Source organism: Pimephales promelas, chromosome 9, assembly GCF_988280905.1.
Source record: "Pimephales promelas chromosome 9, fPimPro1.hap1.1, whole genome shotgun sequence".
In the NCBI taxonomy this organism is placed as follows: Eukaryota; Metazoa; Chordata; class Actinopteri; order Cypriniformes; family Leuciscidae; genus Pimephales; species Pimephales promelas.
In genome coordinates, this window is record NC_142777.1 from 16,364,661 (window position 1) to 16,391,067 (window position 26,407).

General features: G+C 36.7%; 1 protein-coding gene across 1 annotated transcript in view; it reads right to left on the reverse strand.

Annotated features, from left to right (window-relative positions):
- nr3c1 (nuclear receptor subfamily 3, group C, member 1 (glucocorticoid receptor)) overlaps window positions 1-23,565 on the reverse strand; it is a 29,697-nt gene extending 6,132 nt beyond the window's left edge. Inside the window, exons 1-3 of the mRNA XM_039648514.2 lie at window positions 23,247-23,565; window positions 20,413-21,515; window positions 3,787-3,941 (exon numbers count right to left, since the gene is read on the reverse strand). Coding sequence (XP_039504448.2) covers window positions 3,787-3,941; window positions 20,413-21,506 — 1,249 coding nt within the window. The 5' untranslated portion in view covers window positions 21,507-21,515; window positions 23,247-23,565. The remainder of the gene's footprint in view (window positions 1-3,786; window positions 3,942-20,412; window positions 21,516-23,246) is intronic.
- Window positions 23,566-26,407: the final 2,842 nt, after the last annotated feature.

The window sequence follows — 26,407 nt, forward strand, 5'->3', positions numbered from 1 at the left end:
TATATTTTAGTTGACCCTAAATGCTCGTCAGCACATTCGGCTAGGGGTGGGTGATATACCAGTAGACACGATTAACCGGTATAAATGTGTCAACCAGTCTTAACACAGTTTGAATCCACGCCTGTTCTCTTCCTTCAAAAAAGCATGTGACCAATCCAGTCAATGTGCAACATATCATTATTTCTAAGGATGCTGATTTTTCGAAGGCAGCTGTGTGACAGGTGAACGGGGACGTTGTTTGATTATGTAGTTAAGTCAAAGGCTTATCATATCAATTGCTATTATTTGTTCGAATTTTTTAAAATTCTGAATGGATTATATCTGGCGTGCAAAGACGGCTCTAGATTATAATCACTAAAAAGCTGCTATTCAGTTCGTGATCTCACAAAGTTATAATCAATCAAGTTGTTGATAATGAAGTTGTCTACACTGCAATGACTGCAATTTACATCATGTCCACACTTTGTTAATGAGAGGATTTGAGTGTGCAGAACTCGAAGCTAAACAAAAACTCTAGTTTTTAACCAGTGAGTGGATTCTGAATGTATTAATTCAAGAGATGAGCAAACATGTCTGTGATTGGCTACATTGCACATAGTAAATAGAAACTTTTGAATTCTCCAGAGCATAAACGCATACACGCACTAGCTGATATATTGGCGAATAAATCTATATCCAAATTTTATATAATTTCTGATAGCCTGTTTCAGTGGTTAAAGCAAAAAAAAAAAATCTTTTGACTGAAAATTTGTCCTCAGCCAAACCCCATTCCAAAGCCTGTCACGCACCCAGTTTATGAGCAGTTTTTTCTTCTTGTTGTAATTAGGAGTATAGTGAGTACATGCTTTATCCTCATAAATGAACTACTCAAAGAACATTTTCATTTAAAAAAGGCCATTTTGAACTGCGTTTGTATTATATACACACTTTATGACATTTTAATCTAATGCTTTCAAAAGACTTGACTCTTTGTGATGTAAATAATTAACCATTTGCTTAACTTTAGCACAAGTTTTTGTTACTCAAATAATAAAAGCCAACAGAGCTTTTGTCAAAAAGTGATATCACAAACTATACATAATATAATATCTGTTCTGTTTTTATCTAGCCATTATAAATGAATATTATAATGTTCTATATTAATGTTATTATTATTTTTATTTTATAATGTTATATTATAATTTTATTATGACCACCAGTATAGTGGTCCTTACTATACTGGTGAAATATAAAGTAACATATTTAAGGACCAAATAGAAATAGTAATATAATACGAATTTTATGGCATTATAATTAATAGGCGCTTGTGGTGTTAAATTAAGCTTTATTTTCCACTGTAATTAGCTAAGAACAATTATACTGTATGTGTTAAACAAGAACACACTGTAATAATTTTAATCTCATGGGCACAGTATAATACTTGCTCTTCCTCTCTCATCTCAATCACATTCTCTCTTACTTCTTTTCACATTCTCCAAATCTTTTCCTGTAGTCTATGTCTAATCTTTCCAAACCGTTACATATAGTATTATAAATGTTAGTATTATAAATTCAGACGTTCATGATCTAACACATATTACTAAACATATCTAATAAACATATTCGAATAACTTTTAAAATGGAATGAACACGGAGCAGTTTTTCTGTGAGTGGGAATGGAAAACCCGGAGTGGACTCAGTGCAGAGAGGAACGTGTTTTTGCTCCACTCCAGGCTTTAATGACGCCCCCCTCAGAAGCGTGAATACACCTCATCTTTTCTTAATTTAAGACCTATTCAAACTGAAATCAAGACATTTAACACTATTTGAGAAAAGTAAGCATATTTATGGCCTTAAAATGATGAAAAGTGAATTTAAGACATAAGGATAGACGGGAAAATTAATGTGGGGTGGTGATGGCGCAGTGGATAAGACACATGCCTTTGGTGTGAGAGACCCGGGTTCAAATCCACTGTGAGACACCAACGTGTCCCTGAGCATGCTCCATGCCCCTAGTTGCTCCAGAGGCGTGTGACCGACATGTGTATAACAATTGTAAAGTTGTCAGCTAAATGAATAAATGTAAATCCTTCGAAGACTTGCTGCAGATCTTTAATCTGCTGATTACAAAAACAAAAGTCTCACCAATAAAAGCCATGTCCCAAGCACACCTTTATAATGTTCTCATTAAAATTTTATATAGCCTATATGACAGACTTGCGCTGAACATGTTGCACTTTACTGTTTTTTCCTTTTTTTTTTTAAGTGATTCCAATCACATTTCAAGCAATTCAAACCATCATGTCGAACAGTGCGCATATGAAGTGTCTCAGCTGAAGGAAATAATCTATTTATTGGCTTTAATATGATAATATTATAAATTCTAGACTCCAGATTCATAGACGGACTCGATGAGCATACATGTTATGTCACTTATGTTAGGCCTATCACTGAGGAGCCTGTGAACTGGATCACAAACAAAATACAGATCCATCCTCCAGTAACAACAGGGGCCTGTACCATGATGGTAGTTGAACAAACTCAGGGTTGCAGGATTAGTTTCGAGTTGACAAAACCAAACCAATCCAGCCAGGCTTTGTTGGTACCATGATGCTGATCTTCAACTTTCTCTGTCAACTCAGGCTTTGATCCTGAGTTTAGGAGTTTAGGTGTGACATCAGTAGCAAACAGCCAATCACATGCTGAGAAAGAGTGAAACTCTTTCAAAACTCATTGAAATAAATTTCTCACGAGAGAAGTAGCGCAATTCGTTTATTAAATAAAAGTATTCAAATATTAAGAATTTAAACAAATTTACACAGCAAGAAGAAAATAGCTGTCTATGAAAGAGGAAAACTAAAAGAAAGTCTCGCTACTGTATATCAGTGCAAGTGAAAGTTGTGAAGTTAGTTCATACAGTTGGTAAAGATATAGAGAGAATTGAACATTTAAGCTCACATGTAGTCATTTTATAGCTTCATTTATTGATTCCAAATCGTATTTATATTACCTTTATATACTGTACGTATTCATTTAAAATCTATGTAATAATAATAATTGATGAACTGAAATTGTACGTGTGATTGTTTTAGGGTATAATAATTACAGAAATAATTTATAAATCATACAAATTTATTTACTAAAAGCCATGATTTTGTTTTTTAAAATCATTTGCTGTGGAGTGACTATCACGTCACACATGTGTCACTTTGCTCACAGCTGATTGGTCCAAGTTCGGTTTGCAACCTCTTACCTGGAACATAACCTGCCTCGGACCAGGTTAGCTGTGGAGTGTAAGTTACTATGGCAATGAACACCGTGCCAACCCTGGGTTTTAGGTACCATGAAAGTGGTTTGGCTTTTAGCAAACTAAACTGAAACATAGCTGGCTAGCCACCTAAACCGGCTTCATGGGCCCCGGGAGTAAATAAAGATCGCTATGTTCATTCCAGTGCAGCAATGCCAGATATGTACAACTCGCTGTGAACTCGATCAGCGCGGTTCAATGTTAAAACGGCAGTGTCTGTCAACATTCGTGGGCTGATGTGACGTCACACCAGCCCCATGGCTGAAAACAGGTCGCTTGGAGACGCTGCTTATGATTTATAAGGATTTAAAAAAAAAATAGTGGGTGGATTTTTATCACTAAAGGGTGGTTTTATACACACACTGCCAACACACATTTATGTCCAAACACCATGCAAAAGTGAATTTTGCACAATAGGTCCCCCTTTAAGTATTTCTGTAATAAGTACTCTTTTTAAAAGAAAGCTAAAGTGTATGCAAAATGGATACAGGATTCCTCACCTTCAACTGCTCTCTTAAAGAAGACTTTACAGCTTCCACAAGTGAGGACGCCATAATGGCAGCCCGAAGCTTCATCCGAGCACACCAGACAGATCTTATGTACGCCTGTGCCGGATTTTCCAACAGTCGAGGGTGTGGCAGTGCTGTCTTCAGGCCTGAAACACACAGAACACAAGAATATATGTATATTAATGTAGAGGAAAAATAATATTGCTCAACGATTTTAAACAATAATTAATTAACGTTGTTCAATGGGAATGACAAGAACCAATCATTAGCAATACAAATGAATTAATTTAGCACTGAAAATGAATAAGTAAGAAGCCAGTGCATTGATAACGAAACATAATAAAGGATGTTAGACCGGCCACCAGGGGGCGACGGTTGAATGTAGCCAAAACACTTAGCACCGCTCCACCTCCACACTGGCTGCATGAAGCCACATTTGCAACGCCTACACGTTTTCAGTGTGAGAAAAAGACAGAATACAAGTAGGCCTTCACAGCGTAGTAGAAATAAAATAAACAGTGGATTGCATGCAAATCCAGCAAGTGAAGCAAAGCAAAAATGGAGGAGAGCACAGTTGCATATCCTCTTTAGACAGCACAAACCTGTTTCCTTGCAAGAACAGATAACATCTGCTTTTATAACATCAGCACTTGGCGATGTAGCTCAGTGAACAAATGCCACATTATTAATAGCTGTGGTATCATTATGATTTACTGCTTACAAAATGATACAGGCTATAATTACATAGGAGCATACCTATGACACAACTGGTACTGACTTTGTGATATCATTTGGACTACAGTTGATCTATTTGCATGACGATAAGTGGTCGGGACTGATTTAGTGTATTCGCATGTGAGAGAAACAAAGAAACATGGAGTAATGTGAAGATGTGTCCCAGACAAGTTACGACGAGGCCGATCATGTTTGGCACGAAGCGAAACTGGTGAAACTTCTTTTGTTTACAGTTAAGCAATGTCACAACTCGCAGCATTAATACAGGACCCAACTGATATGCATGTTATATTAGTTTTGCTGATTTAAGTCTATGATTCACATGTTACATAATGTGAAGTGTTTGCACAGATGCCTGATTATCAATCATCTTATCTTTTGGTTTTGTGTACATCAAGTTCCAAATAAATAAGATACAATCAAATAAGATACCTGTTATTTAAGTATTTTATTGATATATAACGAAATGTACTACATGGTTATGCAATTTGTAAAGAACGCTCAACTGCTTTACTCGCATCTAATCTTATCATGATGCGTTTTAATTGCCCTTTTTCTCACTTTATTGGGCTAGTTTTAATTGGTCATGCATGCTTGCAGTTACATTTAATTGCATCGAGTTGTGTCTTTCAGTTTTAACCTGTTCTCTATAACTTAGTTTTTGAAGAGCCCTGCTCTATTCAGTGGGTTAGCATTACAGAAAAGATGTGTCAAGTACCACCACCTGTAACGAAGCCAAATGATGATATGTAGGATTATTAGGATTTTTTTCTTCTGTCCTGAGAAGTAAATGTGAGTGAATAAAAAAATGATAAATTTAAATTAAAATAAAAATTGTGGGCCAGAGACTTGGTGGGGGTTCTGTGCATCAGTTGCCGATTGAATGTTGAGAATTGGGCGTGGCGGCTCAAACGTGATTGTAGGGGAATGTTCAAGTTCAAAACGGTGCGCAACGTTTTGCTACGGTTTCCTAGTTGAACATCATGTTTCCAGGAAACGGTGTGCAACGGGGTTTGAGATGTTTTCTCTCGTTTGGTGGGTGTGTCAGAACTGCAATCCAATCAGCAGCAACTAAAGCACGCGGTATTAAAGTGAACTCGCACAATGGGTTCAAGGAAAATAATTTACAAATGTGTTCAATGCAGATCCCTATATGCAACAACTGAGGATATTAGAAGATATGTTTGTCGTTTATTGTAAAAATATAGGATATCAACATGATGTAGTTTATTATATTTTTTTAGCTTCATTGCAAGTGTATGACATTTGGTATAGAAATAAAAAATGGTAAGTGCTTTTCCTAAAAATGAGAAAGAAAATGGGTTATTAAAACATTATGAAATACAAATAAAGTTAGTGTGCGAGGCTAAACAGAATGCGTTTTAGTCTGAATTAGGTAAGGTGTGTGCTTTTTTTAGTTTCCACAAATCCCTTCAATTGATTGGGATGTTCGCTTGTGTTCTGGGCGGCAAGTGCAGTTACTGTAACATCGGGTATATTTTGTAGTATTAAACACATATTTATACCGACTTCATCAGGCTCCGAAAATTCTTCTCAAAGAACACAGAGAATGGCCTTATCGGGCTCCATATTATTTGCAACTTTTGCGTCATCAGAACGGGGTGTTCAACGCATCACTGTTTCTGTTTAAAAAACGTTGAGCAACGTTTTGTCCGGGCTGAACGCAGCCCAGATGTTTGCAGGGATGACTAAATGATTGGAAAAGTCCTACATGTGTCACCAGACAGAGGTCTGTCTGTTTCAATGAAAAATCCCATTATAACATTTTCAATTAAACATTACAAGCAGTGTTTGCCAGTAATTCCCTACATTTGGATTGCCCCCCAATGTCTAATCTGTCCCGCCACAGTTTCATTATGAAACTATTTTTTTTACACTTCTCATAATAACATAAAAAAGAATTTCTTTGGCGATGTATTTATAAAACAAACTAAAATTGAAAGTGCAATAAGGCTTAGTGCTCTTAACCTGTGATTTAATTAAAGAACACTTCGTGATCTAGTGATTTCAGTGTCTCAGAATGGCTCCGTTCACAGTGAATACAGCAACTCTCTGCATAAGCTGTCCATTTAACATACATTTTGGGAATGCAACACATATCAGTTATGAATTATTTTCACATTTTCATAATTCACAACATTTTTGTGGACATAGGATTACTGCCTTTCACTGGATTTATAATTTATGGAGACTCACCTCTTTCACAGACACAGCAGGTTTTTGACAGCAGATTAAAAGTGTTGTAATTTCCCTACTATAGTGTTAAGTAAATTATACTTACTATGAAATAATCATCTTTCATTTAAAATTATTTTAAAGTGCATTTATTTTACAAAATATAGCCACATTTTCAATTAGGGCCTAATTCTCACAATTGCCTAACTATTGATACTAACTATATGATGCACAATTGCCTAACTATATGATTTTTGCCTTAATAAACTTCTAAGTAAAGCTTATGAATAGTTAGTAAGGTAGTTATTAAGTTTAAGTGTTGGGTAGGATCACGAGATGTAGAATAAGGCATTAATATGTGCTTTAAAATACTAATAAATGGGCAATATACTAGTAAATGCATGCTAATATGCAACTAGTTAACAGTGAGTATTGGACCCTAAACTAAAGAGTTACCCAAAATATTGCTGCTTTAGGGATACTACTAATAATAAAAGTGGTATTATTATTATTAGGGCTGTCAAATGATTAATCACGATTAATCGCATCCAAAATTAAAGTTTGTGTTTACATAATATATGTGGGTGTATAATTATTTTGTGTATAGACCATTTCACAAGATGTCAACAACACTGGTCCAGAAACACTTCCTGTTTCAGTTTGTAACTGTTGTCTTTATTTCACATGTAAAGAAACATCTTAAAGATGTTTGTTTAACTTTTTGATTCAGTTTTAAATGTTCTGTTGGTTGTATTTTATCCCAGCTTTTATGTAGTTTTAAAAAACTGAAACAGGAAGTGCTTCTGGACCAGTGTTGTTTACATCTTGTGAAATGGTCTATAAATACACACACATGCATGTATATTTAAGAAAAAAATATTATTAATATATAAAATATTTATATATAATATAAATTATATATAAATCTATATAGAGTACATGAAAATATTTCTTAAATATATAAAAGCATACACTCACCGGCCACTTTATTAGGTACACCTGTCCAACTGCTCGTTAACACTTAATTTCTAAGCAGCCAATCACATTGCGGCAACTCAGTGCATTTAGGCATGTAGACATGGTCAAGACAATCTCCTGCAGTTCAAACCGAGCATCAGTATGGGGAAGAAAGGTGATTTGAGTGACTTTGAACGTGGCATGATTGTTGGTGCCAGAAGGGCTGGTCTGAGTATTTCAGAAACTGCTAATCTACTGGGATTTTCACGCACAACCATCTCTAGGGTTTACAGAGAATGGTCCGAAAAAGAAAAAACATCCAGTGAGCGGCAGTTCTGTGGGCGGAAATGCCTTGTTGATGCCAGAGGTCAGAGGAGAATGGCCAGACTGGTTCGAGCTGATAGAAGGGCAACAGTGACTCAAATAACCACCCGTTACAACCAAGGTGGGCAGAAGAGCATCTCTGAACGCACAGTACGTCGAACTTTGAGGCAGATGGGCTACAGCAGCAGAAGACCACACCGGGTGCCACTCCTTTCAGCTAAGAACAGGAAACTGAGGCTACAATTTGCACAAGCTCATCGAAATTGGACAATAGAAGATTGGAAAAACGTTGCCTGGTCTGATGAGTCTCGATTTCTGCTGCGACATTCGGATGGTAGGGTCAGAATTTGGCGTCTACAACATGAAAGCATGGATCCATCCTGCCTTGTATCAACGGTTCAGGCTGGTGGTGGTGGTGTCATGGTGTGGGGAATATTTTCTTGGCACTCTTTGGGCCCCTTGGTACCAATTGAGAATAGTTGCAACGCCACAGCCTACCTGAGTATTGTTGCTGACCATGTCCATCCCTTTATGACCACAATGTACCCAACTTCTGATGGCTACTTTCAGCAGGATAATGCGCCATGTCATAAAGCTGGAATCATCTCAGACTGGTTTCTTGAACATGACAATGAGTTCGCTGTACTCAAATGGCCTCCACAGTCACCAGATCTCAATCCAATAGAGCATCTTTGGGATGTGGTGGAACAGGAGATTCGCATCATGGATGTGCAGCCGACAAATCTGCGGCAACTGTGTGATGCCATCATGTCAATATGGACCAAACTCCCTGAGGAATGCTTCCAGCACCTTGTTGAATCTATGCCACGAAGAATTGAGGCAGTTCTGAAGGCAAAAGGGGGTCCAACCTGTTACTAGCATGGGGTACCTAATAAAGTGGCCGGTGAGTGTATGTGTGTATTTATATACATAAAATAATTAGGTTATACACAGTGCACCCACATATATTATGTAAACACAAACTTTTATTTTAGATGCGATTAATCGTTTGACAGCCCTAATTATTATATTCTAATTAGGGCTGTCGGTTAAACGCGTTATTAACGGTGTTAATGCAAACCCATTTTTACAGCGTCAATTTTTTTAACGCGCGATTAACAGTCTTTTTGGCCTAGCAAACTTTGTAGTTTTTGTCACATGCTTTTGCAACAGGACGCGGCATGCGCGGCACTGCGCTATGAAACCCATTTATTTCAATGGCTTGCTCCACACTAGGACATTTTGTTGCTTCGTAATCGTCGACCAAAGCGCAAGTGGAGACCGGAAACAAAACAACAGGCACATTTGTTTTGGCTTGCGAGCCGGCCAAATAGTTGGTTAACGTTACGTTTTGAGTGTATGACGAGTGTGTGTGAGACGCCGAAATGGATGCCAATAAGATTCTGAATGGAAAGTTTACTTTAAAAAGTTGCCAAATGGTTCCATTGACAAGACCAAAGTGACCTGTGTGTTTTGTCATTATGAACTAAGCTATCATCATAGCATCACGTCCAGTCTGAAATACCAGCTGATGGCCAAGCACACACACAAACATACAGCTCATGCGAATACTCTGCCATTCTCTTCACTATCAGGACCTCGACACTATTTCTTTCACCCTTTTATTGATGGACAGTGTTACACTGTGTGAGAGATTATTTGCTCCAAGTGAGAATGTTAGAGTGAAATTGAACACAGTATATCCCAATGTTGTTTTCAATTAAAAAAATATGCACAAAGCAAGCCGATCCACTTTTCCATGTTGATGAGCATTAAAATGAGAGAAAAATCAAGAAATTTTAGAGACATTTAGAATAGATAAAAATGTGCGATTAATCGCGAGTTAACTATGACATTAATGTGATTAATTGCGATTAAATATTTTAATCGTTTGACAGCACTAATTCTAATTGTTTGTCTTTCTGCAACATCATTGTGAGTGTAATGTAGACTGAGACACTATCAGAACTACAAACAGGTTTGAGTCCATATTAAAGTCCATCCATGTACAAGTCAATGCAAATACTTTTTTTACTCTGCTCGATTTGCACACCGAACATGGGTGCACACCACATCTTATTTTTGAACTGCATTTAACTTTCAAAAACATGCATGGATGAATAGTTTATTAAGACGCATTTAGAAAATAGATGGTGAATTTTCATTTCATGGCAAAGTCAAACAGCCCGACTTTGCAATAATGGGAAATAGTATGTATTTGCAAATGATGAGACATCTGTGGCTAAAATCCCCCTCTCTTCATCTCCTGTTTACTTATTTATAGACTGCAGTTGATGTCCACAAAACACGTGACTTCCTCCACATTACATATCTATCTAGTGATGTAATGATCGATCTCTTCAGGCCCTGCCATCTAGTGATCACAGTGGGGTGACAATATCACATTAAATTAGTTTATGTGGCAACTTTTTAATTGTCAGATGCTAGATTAGTCTAGTTGTTTTAATACCTTCATTATACCTTAAATGAAACTCAATGACATTTTGCAAAAGTTCACGAGTTTTAATCGCCCGTTTATTTGATGGAAATGCCCAATTATTGGCTAAAGTCTTTAGTCTCCCAGGATCAGAGAGCAAAAGCAGCAATAAAATAGGGAAATGGCTCTTGCCCCGAGGAGAAACGCATGAAAACAGAAAGAGGAAGTTCAGCGTGCCATCGCTGCTTCTGACATTCTTTTCAAAGCCTTGAATAAGTTCTGATTAGATTACTGCCTCATGGATCAGGCCAAAAACTGCATTTTAAATGCACCGATTCTTTAAATAAAACTACCAACATGATAAATTGTACGAGAGGTACCATGTTTTTTTCCTTTTTTGCACAATGACTCATCCTGTTTGTAAAAAAAAAATCAAATGTGAGTCACATTTACTTTGAAACCAGCCTAACCACATCGGTCTGCTCAACCCGACATACAGTTACATGGTCTGAATTCTCAATGGAAATGTCACGCACCAAGAGGAAAACATTTGAACCGTTGTACTCAATATCAGAACGGCTGTGATTCAGCAGTAGGCACAAGGCCACAATATGGAGCATATTCTTTCATTATACTCTGGTTTGTCCTTCAGGTCTTTGCTCGCATGCAGTTTAGACTCTTTTATTAATTACAACGTGGGTGTTTAAGTTTTCGTGAGCTTAGAATTATAAGGTTCTATCTCCGTTTAGGGTAGTTCTGAGATATTGAGTATCAAAGTTTTTACATCCCAGCTGGCAAAACTGTTATGGAGTATAATCTTCTATTATAGTTTTATCTATTAATCTTTTCTTTTCTTTTTTTACAAAAATAACACCCCACAGGCATTAATAAACACCTAATGGATCAGATTATGTCACTCAATTTCGACCAAAAGTGGAGATAGAACCTTATAATTCTAAGCTCACGATTTGTTGAGTCGCGCAGCAGGCCTGCAATGTAGACGCGGGTTAAGCTCTGCGCAGCCCAGCTGTGTTGTAGAAGAGAAAGTAGGTCAAACCAATGGCACTCAGAGTGTTTCAGGCAGCCTAATCTATGTGTGCTAAAGCACTTATAGCACAGAGGTGATTTACATCCATTATTCATTTTTGCTGACTGTCAAGATTTCTGCTCTACAGCAACCGAACCACACCGAGACAGTTGAAGAGTAAGTGAGAGAGAAAGAAAAATAACAGGAGAGAGAGAGGCTGTAGGCTTTATGGCTGTAGGTAAGCTTGAGTTGGCTGTTGTCCTAAATCAAATAGCTATACAATGACAATGCAGAGATTCTGTGAAGTGTAGAGGTCTGGGAAGTTGGTTTTTGGTAACAGAAACCAGTTAAATGTGTTACTGTATTGTATTTTAGAACAGCTGGAATATTTTATTGACTAATCAGCATTTAGAACTTTTTAATTAGCAGTGGCGTTACACACTTAAAAATTAATGCCATTATATTCCATCTTTTTTATTGTTTTATGCTACAGTATATGGTAAGCAGAAACCAGGATTAAAAGCTACTGTAAAGTTTTAAGACTCAACAAATGCTAGCATAGAACTGCATGATTAATCGTAGAAAGATTGCAATCTCGATTCAAACACCCACACGTTCTTATTCCAAAATGGCATCGGTTTGACTGAAAATAACAAAAACTGAGCTTATTAAATTTCACATTGTCTCAATCATTTATTGCTTTGTCCACGTGCAGAATAAAACCTTAAAGGGATACTCCACTTATTTTGGAAATATGCTCATTTTACAACTCCCCCAGAGTTAAACTGTTGAGTTTTACCATTTTAGAAATCCATTCAGCCAATATCCGTTTCTGGCGGTACCACTTTTAGCTTAGCTTAGCATACATCATTGAAGTGCACAAGACCATTAGCATTTCTCCCAAAAAAATTACCAAAGTGTTTCGATATTTTTCCTATTTAAAACTTGACTCTTCTATAGTTACATCGTGCACTAAGACAGACGGAAAATGTAAAGTTGTGATTTTCTAGGCTGATATGACTAGGAACTATATTCTCATTCCTGCATAATAATCAGGAAACTTCACTGTCGTACCATGAGTGCAGCAGGCGTAATGTTATGGCGTATCGCCTGAAAATAGTGCCCAGCTTCCAACGTGACCAGGACTAAGTTTGTGTAGTCATCGTGTCCTGCTGCACTCATGGTACGACAGTGAAGTTTCCTGATTATTATGCAGGAATGAGAGTATAGTTCCTAGTCATATCAGCCTAGAAAATCACAACTTTACATTTTCCGTCTGTCTTAGTGCACAATGTAACTATAGAAGAGTCAAGTTTTAAATAAATATCGAAACACTTTGGTAATTTTTTGGGGAGAAATGCTAATGGTCTTGTGCACTTCAATGATCTATGCTAAGCTATGCTAAAAGTGGTACCGCCAGAACCAGAGATCGGCTGAATGGATTCAAAAACTGTAAAACTCAACAGTTTAACTCTCGGGGAGTTGTAAAATGAGCGCATTTCCAAAAAAAGTGAAGTATCTCTTTAAGCCAGATGACATTCCATATCTAAGTCTGCAATCATATCTCATATTCTACATCAGTACTTCATAATCTTTTGGGATCTCTAAGATTGAAATGTTTTTGAATGTCACTTGGCATTTACTTGACCAAAAACAGTGATATTGTGAAATATTATTACAATTAAAAATGAGAGTAATTTCTATTTAAATATGTTCTATGAATTTTCAGCATCATTACTCGTCTTCAGTGTCACATGATCCTTCAGAAATCATTCTAATATGCTAATTTGCCGAAGCATTTCTTCAAACTATATCAGTCGACCGCAAGTTCAGAGCACTTTAAAGGAGAATTCTGGCGTAAAATGAACCTTTGGTCTAATTACACATCGATACCTATTTAATCGTTCTCTGAGATTTGTTTTCATGATAATCGAATGTAAAGAGTTTAATCTCTAAAAACCTTCAATACACAAAGTCTGTTTTACTTTTGGGGCCTTTTTTTCCAAGAAAAACTTTTTTTTTTTTTTCACTAGTCCAAAGGTCCTCATTGTGGGGCTGGTTATGCAGAGTTAAAAATACTCAGTGGGTGTGTACTGAAGAGTGGACAACAGAGGAGAAGGAGACTAGAACGAGAAAGAGAAAACAAGCTACTTGCTCACAGCTGCCGGAGAGTGCCATCGATATTGACTCACAGAAAGCCAAGAACGATTTGAGCAGTGCTTTGAGGAAGAATGTCTGACTGAGTCACTTTAAATCAAAGGGTTTGGTTTAATTAGATAGTCATTTAAGATGGAGAGTCACATAGGAGAAGAGAAAAAAAGGCGCAAAATAAAAGGGGTGTGAACCGACTGCATGTTTGTGTGAGAAATGTGGCGCCACAGACCTGATACTAACCGTGTTTACCGCATAGCGTGCACACAAGAGAGAAAGTGAGAGACTAAAATACAAAGAGTGAGAGAGAGAGACAGCTCCTGTCTAAGCTGGCTGCAAGCCATTAAATGTCACGCAGGTTGGGATGCAGTTGCAAACAACCTCAACTCCCACTCAAAACCTGCAGACCACAATGGCCTGATAATTGAGTCTACATGTAAATTAAAGATGAAACCTCTCTTGTGTTTCACCATCTGTTCCTGCTCTCCATGGCTGAACCACTGACTATTTTCTATCCAGAACCACTAACTACTTAAATGATTTTAAGGTGCACTTTCAAGTTATTGTGATGTTTTTCCAGAAAAAAATAATTCTTTATGAAAAAAATTAAGTGAAACGGTGTACAATGAGGAAAAAAAAAATGTAGGACGGCTCTTGGTTTTATTTTTGAAATTATTGTGAAAAAGTGGGTGTTACATGTGGGTGTTGGCAAAGCAAAACTTTTGAGGAATTTTTTTTGACCAAGATGTGGAGGTCAAGTTCATCCCTTAGGGGGCTTTCACACTGGCAGTTTAGTTCGAAACGGGGCACGGTTTGCATGAAAAATAGCTAATGTGAATGCTGTAATGGGACCCGGGTGCGCACTGGGGTACCGAACCCAAGACTGCCTGGAGGAGGTGGTATGAGTTCAGTTGCTTCCGAACTGTGCCGCGTTTCGCGTGAATGTGAAAGTAACACGGATTTGGACGTGCACTTGTTCAGGAAGTAAAGCTGCGCATGCGTTTTAGCTTATTGTGATGTATACAGTTAAATAAAACACTTGTAAGGGATGAAAGTGTTGATGATTTACCTCGGATACGAGCGAGAATGTGTATTTGTGTATTGCGCGTGGAATCAGAGCAACACATTTGGAAATCCACTGTCTCGTCAAAAGAGTCCGTTTGCAAGCAGCAGAAGTCCACATTATGTGACACATGCACAGTAAACTTGTATTGTTCACTCAATTGTGCACAGCGAATTAATAAAAAAAAAAACACAATGGGTCTCATTCATGAAACGCGAGTAGAACGAATTTGTGGGTAAAGTGGTTCTGGCGTAAATTTTCGGATTCATTAATGTTCGTATTTTCCAAACGTTAGTTGGGTACGCAAGAAATTTACACCTGCTCCCAGCCACCCGTAAATGGTGCGCATTAATGGTGCGAAAAAAAATATTTTGTATAGTAATTACATACTTTTATTATGAGAGCCAGTAATAGCAGATCTGTTGATCAATGGCGGTCCTTCTCCAGTTTGAATACGATTTTTCCGAAGTGAACTAATTTTTTGCTGTCAAGTTTAATGTCGAACCATTTTCTTCTCACTTCTGGGACTGTTCGATTAACAGATGAAACTCCATTAGCTGCATCTGTAATATGCTGCCAAGCTTGCTTTTTTTAGGACCTGATAGGCCACTATGTACGCTTGAAAATAAAACGTGACATTTTGAATGAACTTCTGATAATAAAACTTCAATTTCTGCATCCGAGAAAACTTTCTTTTTCATTCGCATTCACGTTATTATATGCCTATGTATAGATGTCAGTCGGATATAATGGGCGAATTGAGAATGAACGTGTACGCGCATCCCATTCACGACTGATTGGAATTCATCAACACGCGTACACCCATTTCACCATCACATCTGACGTTTACGAGGTATTTGTGAATCAGGAGAAGAGTTTTCGGGAAGGTCTCTTTACGCGCAAATCACACTCATTTTTACTTGTATATTTACAAATATTTCATGAATGAGACCCTATATTTATCCACGTTCTGCTTTCTGCCATGCACGTTTGCGATGACGTAATATGCACGCAAATGCACCAGGGTTTGATGGAATCAAGTTGAGTGTAAATCCAGACCAATGCTGCGGGGGGCGCCGGGAACAAACGCGCTCAGGCTCGGACCAGCCCCCTTAGAGAATCTCAACATCACTTAATGGTTCTAACACAAATCTAGTTATTATCTAGTTACCTTCCAGTTTCAGCAGAGTTTAGCTCCAGGCCTAATAAAAAACACCTGAACCAGCTAATAAAGTCTTCACAATCTTTAGAAATCTCCAAGCAGGTGTACTGAATAAAATCCGGTTAAAGACTAAAATGCTACGGTAAAAACCTTTTAATTGGTTAACACTAGGGGTGTTGAAATTATTTATCAACAACAATTTATTATATTTCATTTATTTGTTTAGGCCAGTGTTTCCCAACTATGTTCCTGGCGGCACACCAACACTCCGTGTATTCTTTGTCTCCCTTATCAAACACACCTGATTCAACTCATCAGCTCAAATTCATATGGGTTAATGAGCTGATGATTTGAATCAGGTGTGTTTGAATACACGCTGTGTTGGTGTGCCGCCAGGAACAGGGTTGGGAAACACTGGTTTAGGTAACATATCACGCATGTAAATGTCCAGCATGGCGATAATGAAAATAATTAAAACACTGTTATGAAAATAATGCTGACAAATAAAGATATTTTATCGTGTGCACGATTTAATATTCCGTTCCCACAATACAAACTGGAAATCAAGACATCTAAATAGTTAATTGTGTGCACGATTTAGCCTACTATTTTTTTTTCCCTGCATGTCATGTGCAGGGCTCCTTTAACAATGCATTAATGTTTTTTTTTAAAAAGAAACATCTAAACAGAATAGTTGCATGAGGTAAAGCTGAAGAGTGAATGAACACACGTAAACTGAAGCCCGTTTTATGTGATGCATAGGACTAGGAGATTTAGATATCAACAACATAAACTTAACATTACAACTTGTATCAGCACAAAAGAATGCAAATGTGAGTGAACTAGCGAACTGTTACGTGCTAGCCAGAAAGTGTTACTCCCGTTGGGTATGCGCTTTTCCCGTGTAACGCACTGAAACAAGGGCAAATAAAGCACAAAGATTTTACAACATTCTGCATGTAAATAAAATTTAGTTTGCAAATATTGTTCTTTTTTAAATATTAAATGGCAGATTGGCATATTTTGCAATTAACTGTTTCAGAAAAAAAGAAATATATTTTTTGTACAAGTTACAGCAAACATTGTTGTCCTAAACGATCGTCGCTGTTACGCCCGAGTACTCGTGCATATGCCTAATCTGAACCCAATGACTCTGGCATTAGAAAAACAACCTTTGTGTTTATTTTAAGCACAAGAAGAAGCTGGACTATGTGGGTGTGTCACTAATGGCCCGTTCACATGACATATATCCAGACACTTCCTCAAAGACTATATACTTGACATGTCACTGGCAATCAATCAAACTGCTGCAGTTTTGGATGTACAGGTTTCGGGTCGAGCTGCAGAGACCAGCTTGCTTTGTGTAGATCACTCAGCTATGTGTGTCAGTTACATAACTCCTTGATAACTAGTCATGCTCAGACTTCCAGTAAACACAAAACGGTTTTTATAATGACAAAAGAAGCACATTAACAGAGAAGAGCCAAAGCAGTGCCCTACTATCATGCCTTCGGAGCACATTTCATTCGATTACAATTTATGCTCGCACAAGTCAGGATTTGCAAATAGTTGTGGAGAGATAGCGGTAAAAAACATGATGGAACATGATTGTGAAAAAGAAAATGGTGGCGTTCTATCTGAAAGTAGTGTCAGATATTGTGTTCTTGCATTGACCTTACAGCATTTTTAAGTAGTTTAATACTTTGGGTAAAACTGTAACAAACCAATAATGGTACAGCAAGGTACAGTTACTGTTAGGCTAATTTAGGGAGCAACACTGACTTTAAAAATCAGTGCTGGGTTTTTTTTTCAGGCCTGACCTTTTCATGGTTTTAAGGCAAGGCAAGTTTATTTATATAGCACATTTCATACACAGTGGCAATTCAAAGTGCTTTACATGGAAGAAATTAAAATAATCAAAAGAAATCAGAATAATTAAAACAGATTAGAATAAAAGAATGCAATCAATATAAATAAAAACAGTTAAGAGTAAAAATAAAATAAAGTAATAATTCAAACATGTTTCTTACTGGAGGAAATGCATGTCGTGATTATTCCCAGTATAGACCATTTTGCAAGATGTAAACAACACTGGTCCAGAAGCACTTCCTGTTTCAGTTTTTTAACACTACATAAAAGCTGGGATAAAATACAACCAACAGAACATATAAAACTGAATCAAAAAGTTAAATAAACATCTTTAAGATGTTTTTTTTACATGTGAAATAAAGAAACCATTAACAAACTGAAACAGGAAGTGTTTCTGGACAGTGTTTACATCTTGCAAAATGGTCTAACAATTTAATTAATTTTAGGGATAACTGAGTGTGGTTCCCATACTTTTTTGTTTTTATTGTTAAAACCTTCTTTTGTATTATTAATTGAAATAATATTCTGAAATGAAGCTGCAGAAAAATAAAATCTAAATATTAGAAATGTTGTCTTATAACTGAAATAGTTTTAGTTTGAGCACTAAAATTATTAAGTGCATATAAATAAAACCTAAAATTAAATGAATTAAATAAAATAACTAATTAAGTAAACCGAAACAGTATTATTAAAAAAACAAATAAACAAGAAAAAAGCATAACAAAACTCCTCAACATAAACTAAAATGAAAATGAAACGTACCACCATTGGTCTGTGGTGATTATACTGTACTGTAGTCGAGTGTGGCTTTAACTCTAATGTGCAGTCTTTTGAGGTCAGACACACAAAAACATGAATAGGGTTGGGGATTGACACAAATTTCACAATTCGATTCGATTTCGATTCAATATCTATTTATTAATTAATTATGAAGTGCTATATAAATAAACATGGCGTGATGTCACTGGAGTGCTAGTCTCAGCGTCAGACATCACACCCACAGAACATTGGCTGAACACCTGATGCATTTGGCACACTTAACTGGAATCACTTCAGGATATTCTAAAGCTGATTGGAAACAAATCCTTTGTGAAGCCAAACCCCCTCATGGAGGAAGAAATTGTTTGTGTTTACAACTGTGACAATGAGCGCTTACCTTAAAATGCTGGATTATCAAAAGTATGTGAAGGTTGCAGCTCCATTGTTGCAGTATACTTGCACAATGTTCTAGAATGAATAATTTATTAGATGCACACCGGTTTGTCTGTTATCGTTGGGACATCGATTTACATTTTTACACCCCTAAACATAATGGTTGACACCCACAAACTGTGATTGGTTGTGTTACATGTCAGCCAAACGTCTGCTCGGGCAGTCCTTGCCCAGTGAAAGCTGTGACTGAGTCCAGACCTTCTGCCGTCAGTCTGAAGGTCTGGCTACGAGAGACTACTGGAGTGCCAAATGGCAGATTTGTGTAAAGATTCACATGGCTATTAGATGCTTTTTAACTGCTGTTTTCTCACCGCTGTCATTTCTGTTGTGCGTTTATTGAATTATTGAGAGGAAAGTGCGTGCCACATATTTACATATAAATGTATGTAATCTACTCATCACAATGTGATCTCAGCACACCAAGATACATTTATAATCACTACAGACATTTCCATGATATCTTAAGATTTTAAGTCATTTCTAAGACTTTTCCAGGTACAAATTTAAAAAAAAAATCCATAAAGTAGGGCCCTATGAAATCCGTTTTATTTTTTCCCAAATTCCGTTTTTATCTTCTCCCAAATTCCGTTTTTTCCCATTTTAATTTTTGGGAATTCGTTTTTTTTTTTTACCCCTGACTGTTATTTTAGTCGTAAAAAGAGTGTGCTTTTAAAGTTAATGATTAAAATGTATTAAAAAATACAAATAAATTAGGAATGACCTTAAATTTATTGAGGTAATACAGACATTTACTCAGTAGCCTTTTCAGGACAAATACTGCATGATGCAACATAACACTGCACTCTTCAAGTGACAAAAAAATATGCTTATGAGCTTTAAACTGTCCAGTAATATAAATTATATTAGTTTATATAAGTTTAAATAAAGTCACACTCTGTCTCTCTCTCGCCCAGTGTCGCTTACGGATTTTTCTTCGGTTTTGTCCAATCCGGCGCCTCATAGAAAGACGCGTTGTGCACGTTGTGTGTGTGTATGTGAGAGAGACGCGTGAGTGAGAGAAGAGACTGAAAGAATATGCTGCGTGTTTTAAATAGTGTTAAAAAATGAAACGCTGTATGTGGCTGCGAATTCGTGAATGTGTGGAAACACCGCGCAAGTCACGTGCGAACTGCTCGGCTCGGCACTGACAGCTTATAGCTTTGAGTTTCTTAACTTTTTGCCAATGAAAGCTTCGCCATGCTTTCATTGTTTTGATTTCGTCATTGTAGCTGAAATGACGGGTTGAGGGGGTTGAGTCGCCCAGATTTGCTTCCCCCGGTCCGCATTTTCACCAGACACACGTTCTTCTCCCACACAAAAACCAAATATGTAAAATTCTACGAAATTCCGTGTTCACACTAGATTCTGTGTTAATTGGCCAATTCCGCAATTCCGTGATCGCGGAAATCATAGGGCCCTAGTAACGCTGACAATTTTCATCAGTAACTGAAGCACTGATCATCCAGGTGGCTTTCATGGCTTACCTGGCATAGGGGCTTGTGTAGTTTTTGGAAAAGCATTCGCTGGCCCTCTGTTGCATTCCGCTTGCATTCCCAAAGCCCTTTCCCCTGCTCCAACTGTCTTCTGAAGAGGTCAGAGGGGTGTACACGTTGAAGATAGGCTTCTGATCTTTCTGCTGGCTGAGAGCAGCTGTGGAAGGACCGGCCCCAAAGAGAAAGCTCTGTCCACTTGAAGTGGTGACACCACAAATGTTAATAGGTGTGCTGTGGAGACCCATCTGACAGTAGTTAGTCCCACCTACGTTCTCCTTTTTGATGACCCCTGGAGTACACAGCTGGATTATAGAGTCCTTCTCTACTTTCACATTGGCCAGGCTGGTAGTGGTGGTGCTGGAAGTGCTCACGCCATTGAGCGTGCTGTTTACAGAGATCGAGGCCTTTGAGTCTCTCTCTGCATTTGTCGACAAGTCTCCGAGCATAGCATCTTCACCTATGGTGGAGAGGAACGCGTCATCTGCCACATAGAAATCAGAGGGCGATCCGTCCAACTCAAAGTCCTGCAGGAGGTCCAGAGTATTGTCACTAAATAGCTTATGATTGCCAACATCAACATCTTTCCCCATTGGACCAAAGGAATCTTGGTCTAGGTCAATGTCGCATTTATCCATGGGAGAAAATTGCTCTGTTTTTAAAGGAAAGAGATTGGGGTCGACTCCACCGATCATGGAGTCTATTGAAGGGGAGGAGCTATTGATGTCTGCAATGCTGGCCTCCAGACCTGAGAAGCTGTCTCCCAAAGTGAAAGAGCACAGGGCCTGTTGTTGTTGAGCTCTCTGCTCCTTCCCGACCGCTTTCTGAAGTTCTGAATCTTCCATGAAGAAGCCAAGAGTGGAGGTGGTGTGCTCCTCAAGAGTGGGTGAATTGCTCAGGCCATTGGGAAGGTCCGCGGAAACTGGCTGCATCAGTGGACTAGGTTGAGGAACCATGGACGTGGGAGCTACAGACATGGCACTTTGTATTCCGCTTCGTAAAATTCCTTCAACTGGGCTGTTGCTGTAATCTAATATATTCAAACGCTCATCTCTCTTGGCGCCATTCTTCAGTCCTCCTTGATCCATCTTGCGTTACTGTCGTAAAAACAACAAAACAATTATATTTTCTAATACGCCATTACAAAAAACAAACAAAAAACAGTTTACTGTAAGTAACATGAAAACAAAACATGATTAAAAGAGGTAAATGCACTATTGTCACACATAACTTTTCGCTATGAAAAATTGTCCGAAATCATGCATCTTTATTTGCAATGTTTGCAATGTTGCAACAGTGCTGCTTAACATTTTTATAACCTGTGAGACCTTTTTCAGGACTCTTTGAATAAGTTAAAGAACAGCATTTATTCAAAATAGAAATTGTTTGTAACAAATTAAAATGTACACTAGTACCGTTCAGAAGATTGGTGTCAGTTTTTTCTTTCTTTTTAAATGAATACTTTTTTTCAGCAAGGATTAGTTAATTTGATACAAAAAAATTAGTAAATATTTCAATTTTGAATTAATGGTATTTTTTTTATTTTTTTTTTACTTTTTATTCATCAATGACTATTTGCAACATTGATCAAATCACATATTGGATTTCTGATGGATCATGTGACACTGACGCCGGGAATAACAATGCTGAAAATTCAGCTTGCATCACAGAAATAAATTATATTTGAAAATATATTAAACTACAAAACCATTATTTTAAATTATAATAATATTTCACAACAATATAAATGATTTTTCAGTGTTTTATATCAAATAAATGCAGGCTTGATGAGCATATGATACTTATTTCAAAAACATTAAAAATAGGTTTTCTTTCCAAACGTTTGACCAGTACAGTACATTCACTTATTAATATTATTGATTCTGTCTTGATTTTTTTTTTTTTTCTGCGTGTTGAAGTCCTAAGCTTCACCAAGGCAAATCGCAAATGTGTGTAAGCAAAAATACTTCACAATAAATCTCATTCTGATTCTAAAATAGCATATGTGCTCACATTTACTCTGAGGTAAAGTGTGTATGGTAACTTAGTATTAGCCACAACAACAAACAGCAGTACTGTTGTATGACGTCATACAAAAATAAACAAAAAGACCCGCGAGAAGTTTTGCATAAACACCCCGTATGTGTGCTTTGAAATGATATATTTTGACACTGGATCAGTTATCTAGCTATATCTTAAATGTATTAAAATAACAGTAACACCGTTGCACACAGAAGCCTAATTATTAAACTTATTAAAATAACGTTCACTTAGATGTTTTTTTACAACAACTACCTTATAAAATATCTCAATCTTTAACGTTATAAGCACTATTTTGTCCAAAAGGCATCATCATCTGCAGCTGAATGGGTGGAGCTTACATCTTTCGACTATTATTTTAATAAACGGATAAAAATCCAAATGTGTACCGTTAAGTCTCGTGCTGATCTCGCGCTCTTGTAGCAACAGCACGAGCGCGCGCGGATCAGTCTCTGAGAGTGTGACACGCACCGAGGCCTACTCTAATACTCACACCCACTGTTAACCCACAGCAGACAGACGAGTCAATCACTTCAAATTTCAACTCTGCACCCCTAAAATAACGTGGGATACCTATGTAACAAACAAAGCAGCGCATGCATCGCCCTAACAGAACTGCAATTACGGTTTAATGGCGTGAAAAACAAGTCGCGAGATCAGTCATAGTGTAGAAACGAGAGTTAACGTTACTAATTTAAAACTAGTTGCTATACTTTTACGCTATGAATGCGTATATTAGTATACCTGGCACGATAAACAAGAAAAAAATATGGAAGTGCGTAACTTACCTTTTGATATTTATGTTCCTGTTTTGATTTGTTGCATCATCTGACATTGTTTTAGAGTAGAGTTGTCTGCTGAAAGCGATTAGTAACAACATAAGCCTTCGCCGCAGTCTGAGGTCGTTTCAGACGAGCAAGATAAATCGCAAACGGCGTGAAAAAGGTCGCAGGTCGGATATCGTCCAGCTTTTTAGTCCAAATTCAAAACCCCATCTGGGTAATCCAGGCAATTTTCTCATTTTCGGCCATGAGAAAAGAGGCGTGCCACATAAAACCCCAAACCATAAAAACATTCAAAATGGAGATTACAGTAGAGGTCCGTGGTGACACTGTTTACAACATGCAGTGCGACCTATTGGCAGTGATGAGTTATTACATCTCGCCTCTTAGTACAGTGACTTCACTGGGTGAGAGTAACCTCGGTGATATCGCCACCATAAAACACACACACACACACACACACACAACCTTTTCTTCACTGTTTCAATACTTATATAATTCATATTTTTTTTTATTCATGAAAAATGTGTTTAAACACGCTTCAGTTGTTAAATAACATTTCAAAGTGTTTACATTCATTTTTGTTTTTGTTGTTTCGTAATGCATGCTTTTATGTCTCTACAACCAAATAGTTGTGTAGCCTATATTTGAGAGAGATCAAACCTTTTCATTGCCGCTCAAGGATCATTTGGGGTCTTCTGGATGATTAATTATTACGTTTTGTCAATTCATAAAAAAGTAAAATAAAAACTAATATGTGCAGTTGTGCCACCCATACAAATTGCTAGACAATGTTTTTCAATGATCTCAACAGAAATTAGTTTATATGAAAGGTTTCAAACATAAAATATATATGCCATAGTATTTAGTTTAGGTTTTTTTTAGCCTATTAAAGCACAATTTGAAATAGTTTGCTTAGTCTATTCATTTGTTCAGGCAGTTGCAGCACCTGACATTTTGGGGGTTGACGATAACAAAACGGAAGGAATGCACTTGGGCAGAAAAAAATGTGCATGTCGTTGACCCATATAAATGATCATGAATAGAAGTAAAAAAAGACTAGGCCTATTAATGAAGTTTGTATTTCAAGTACAATTTCTTAGCTTAGCTTTATTTAGTTTCTGGGCATTTATTATTGATCAGATTGTCTGTATCTTCTTGCAATATATCATAGAAATACATCCATTTTATTATATCCTAAAAAATGTTTTCGTTTGTACTCATCTAATTGATTTTTAACTGCATGTAAAAAAGTGTAAAGTTGTTCAGGATAAATATTAACAAATGTAAGCTGAGAATGCAATACTGTTCAAAACACTGCTTTAAATGGCATGGGGTCACAACAGACAAACCAGTTTATTTTTATTACAGATATGTTCTGATGCGGCAGTTCTGAAATTCAACCCTGTGCTGTCGTTTAAATAAATAAAATGTAAACGGAAATTATTTAAAAATATTGAATGAGTCAACATTGGGTTACACAAATGAAAGGAGGGTCAGGTGTTCACTTTACTGACTCTTCAACTAAAGTGCTGCTAGTAGACTACATTTTTTTTGTTAAGACTTTCAAAGAAATTAATAAAAAGTCAGTGAATTATAAGTACAGAATAAGTCGTGGTACTTGGTTTGTATTTATAAATGTTGTTATAAAGTAACAACATTTTATTTTTTTCCAATAAATTTTACTAATTTTTTAAATATTTTACTATTTTAAAGTTCACATAACTTGTTTTTTTTTTCAATTATGCATGAAGTTTATTTACTTTAAAATTTTAAGGCAACGGGTTTCCTCACTTTTTTAGTCAGCTGATCACTTTTTACAGAAAAAATACAACCTGTGCCACTGCAGAAGAAAGATTAAAAAAAAAAAACCAAAATGTATTAAATAAATGTATTGGGTACATGTTCAGAATAAACAAATCATTACGCTCATCTGAAAAAGGGTGCCTGTAAATCTCAGCTGTTCTTGTAAGATTTTTCTGTCCTCGTGGTTGCATCCATTATATGGAACACAGTGACGGACAGTAATCAGCAATGGGACAAAGTTTGTCACAACAGTGTTATTACCAAGAATGGTATACTCTGTCCCTCCAAAATTGTTGAGAAGACAAAGATAAATCTGGTCATGGAGGCTGTAAAGAGGCATAAAACATCGTAAAAAGAGTTGCAGCTCTAGTACTGAGCACATTAGCACAAGAACACCATACCTATGCATTTTGAAGCCTAGTGGGGGCAGTATCATGCTTAAGGCAAACAAGCTTCCATAAGAAGGAACTGCAGGGGCTTACTATAAAAAATATTGTTGGTTTAACTTAAATGAAGTAATCTGGTTGTCTTAAAATTTTAAGTTGATTGAAATGGAAAAAGTGAGTTAATACAATGGAGATTGATTTAATCATCACTCAAAATAATAAGTTATCTGAACTAAATAAATTAAGTTGATTTGACAAAATAAAACTATGTTTTGATAACAAATCTTGAATAAATATATATATATATATATATATATATATATATATATATATATATATATATATATATATATATATATATATATATTTTACAGTGAAGGTGGAGGGAATCATAAATAGCTCAAAGTATAGTCATTTTTGGCACAGAAGCTTCTGGCTTCTACTAGAAAGCTGAAAATAAAGGGAACTTTCAGCATGACAATGATCCAAAACACTCATCTAAATCATCTAAAAAATGGCTTCAGCAAAGAAAGATGAAAGTTTCGAATGGCCCAGCCAGAGCCCAGACCTTAATCAGAAAATGTGTGGGGGATCTGAAGAAGGCAGAGTCACAACAGCTGTTTTGATGGACTTTTTGCTATTAGGGGTCAACGTTTGTCAAGGCAACAACCCCTTAGGCGAAAGAGGGTTTGTAGATTTCAATAAATTGAATAGATATAAACTTTACTTAACATTTTTTTTTCTTCTTTTTTTTCTTCTTCAGTTTTTTTTTTTTTTACATTTAAAATGATTCAAAAATGGCTGCTGCAAAAAAACACGCTTTAAATAGGAACATTTCACATTCTTCAGAGCGCAAATAAAGCCTATAGAGTTGTGTTTCGCCAATATAAAATATTATATTATTACAGTATCAACTGAGGGTGGTCTTGATTTTGTTTCAGGGAGCTTATTTAAATTTAACTGGGATGTTTTTGT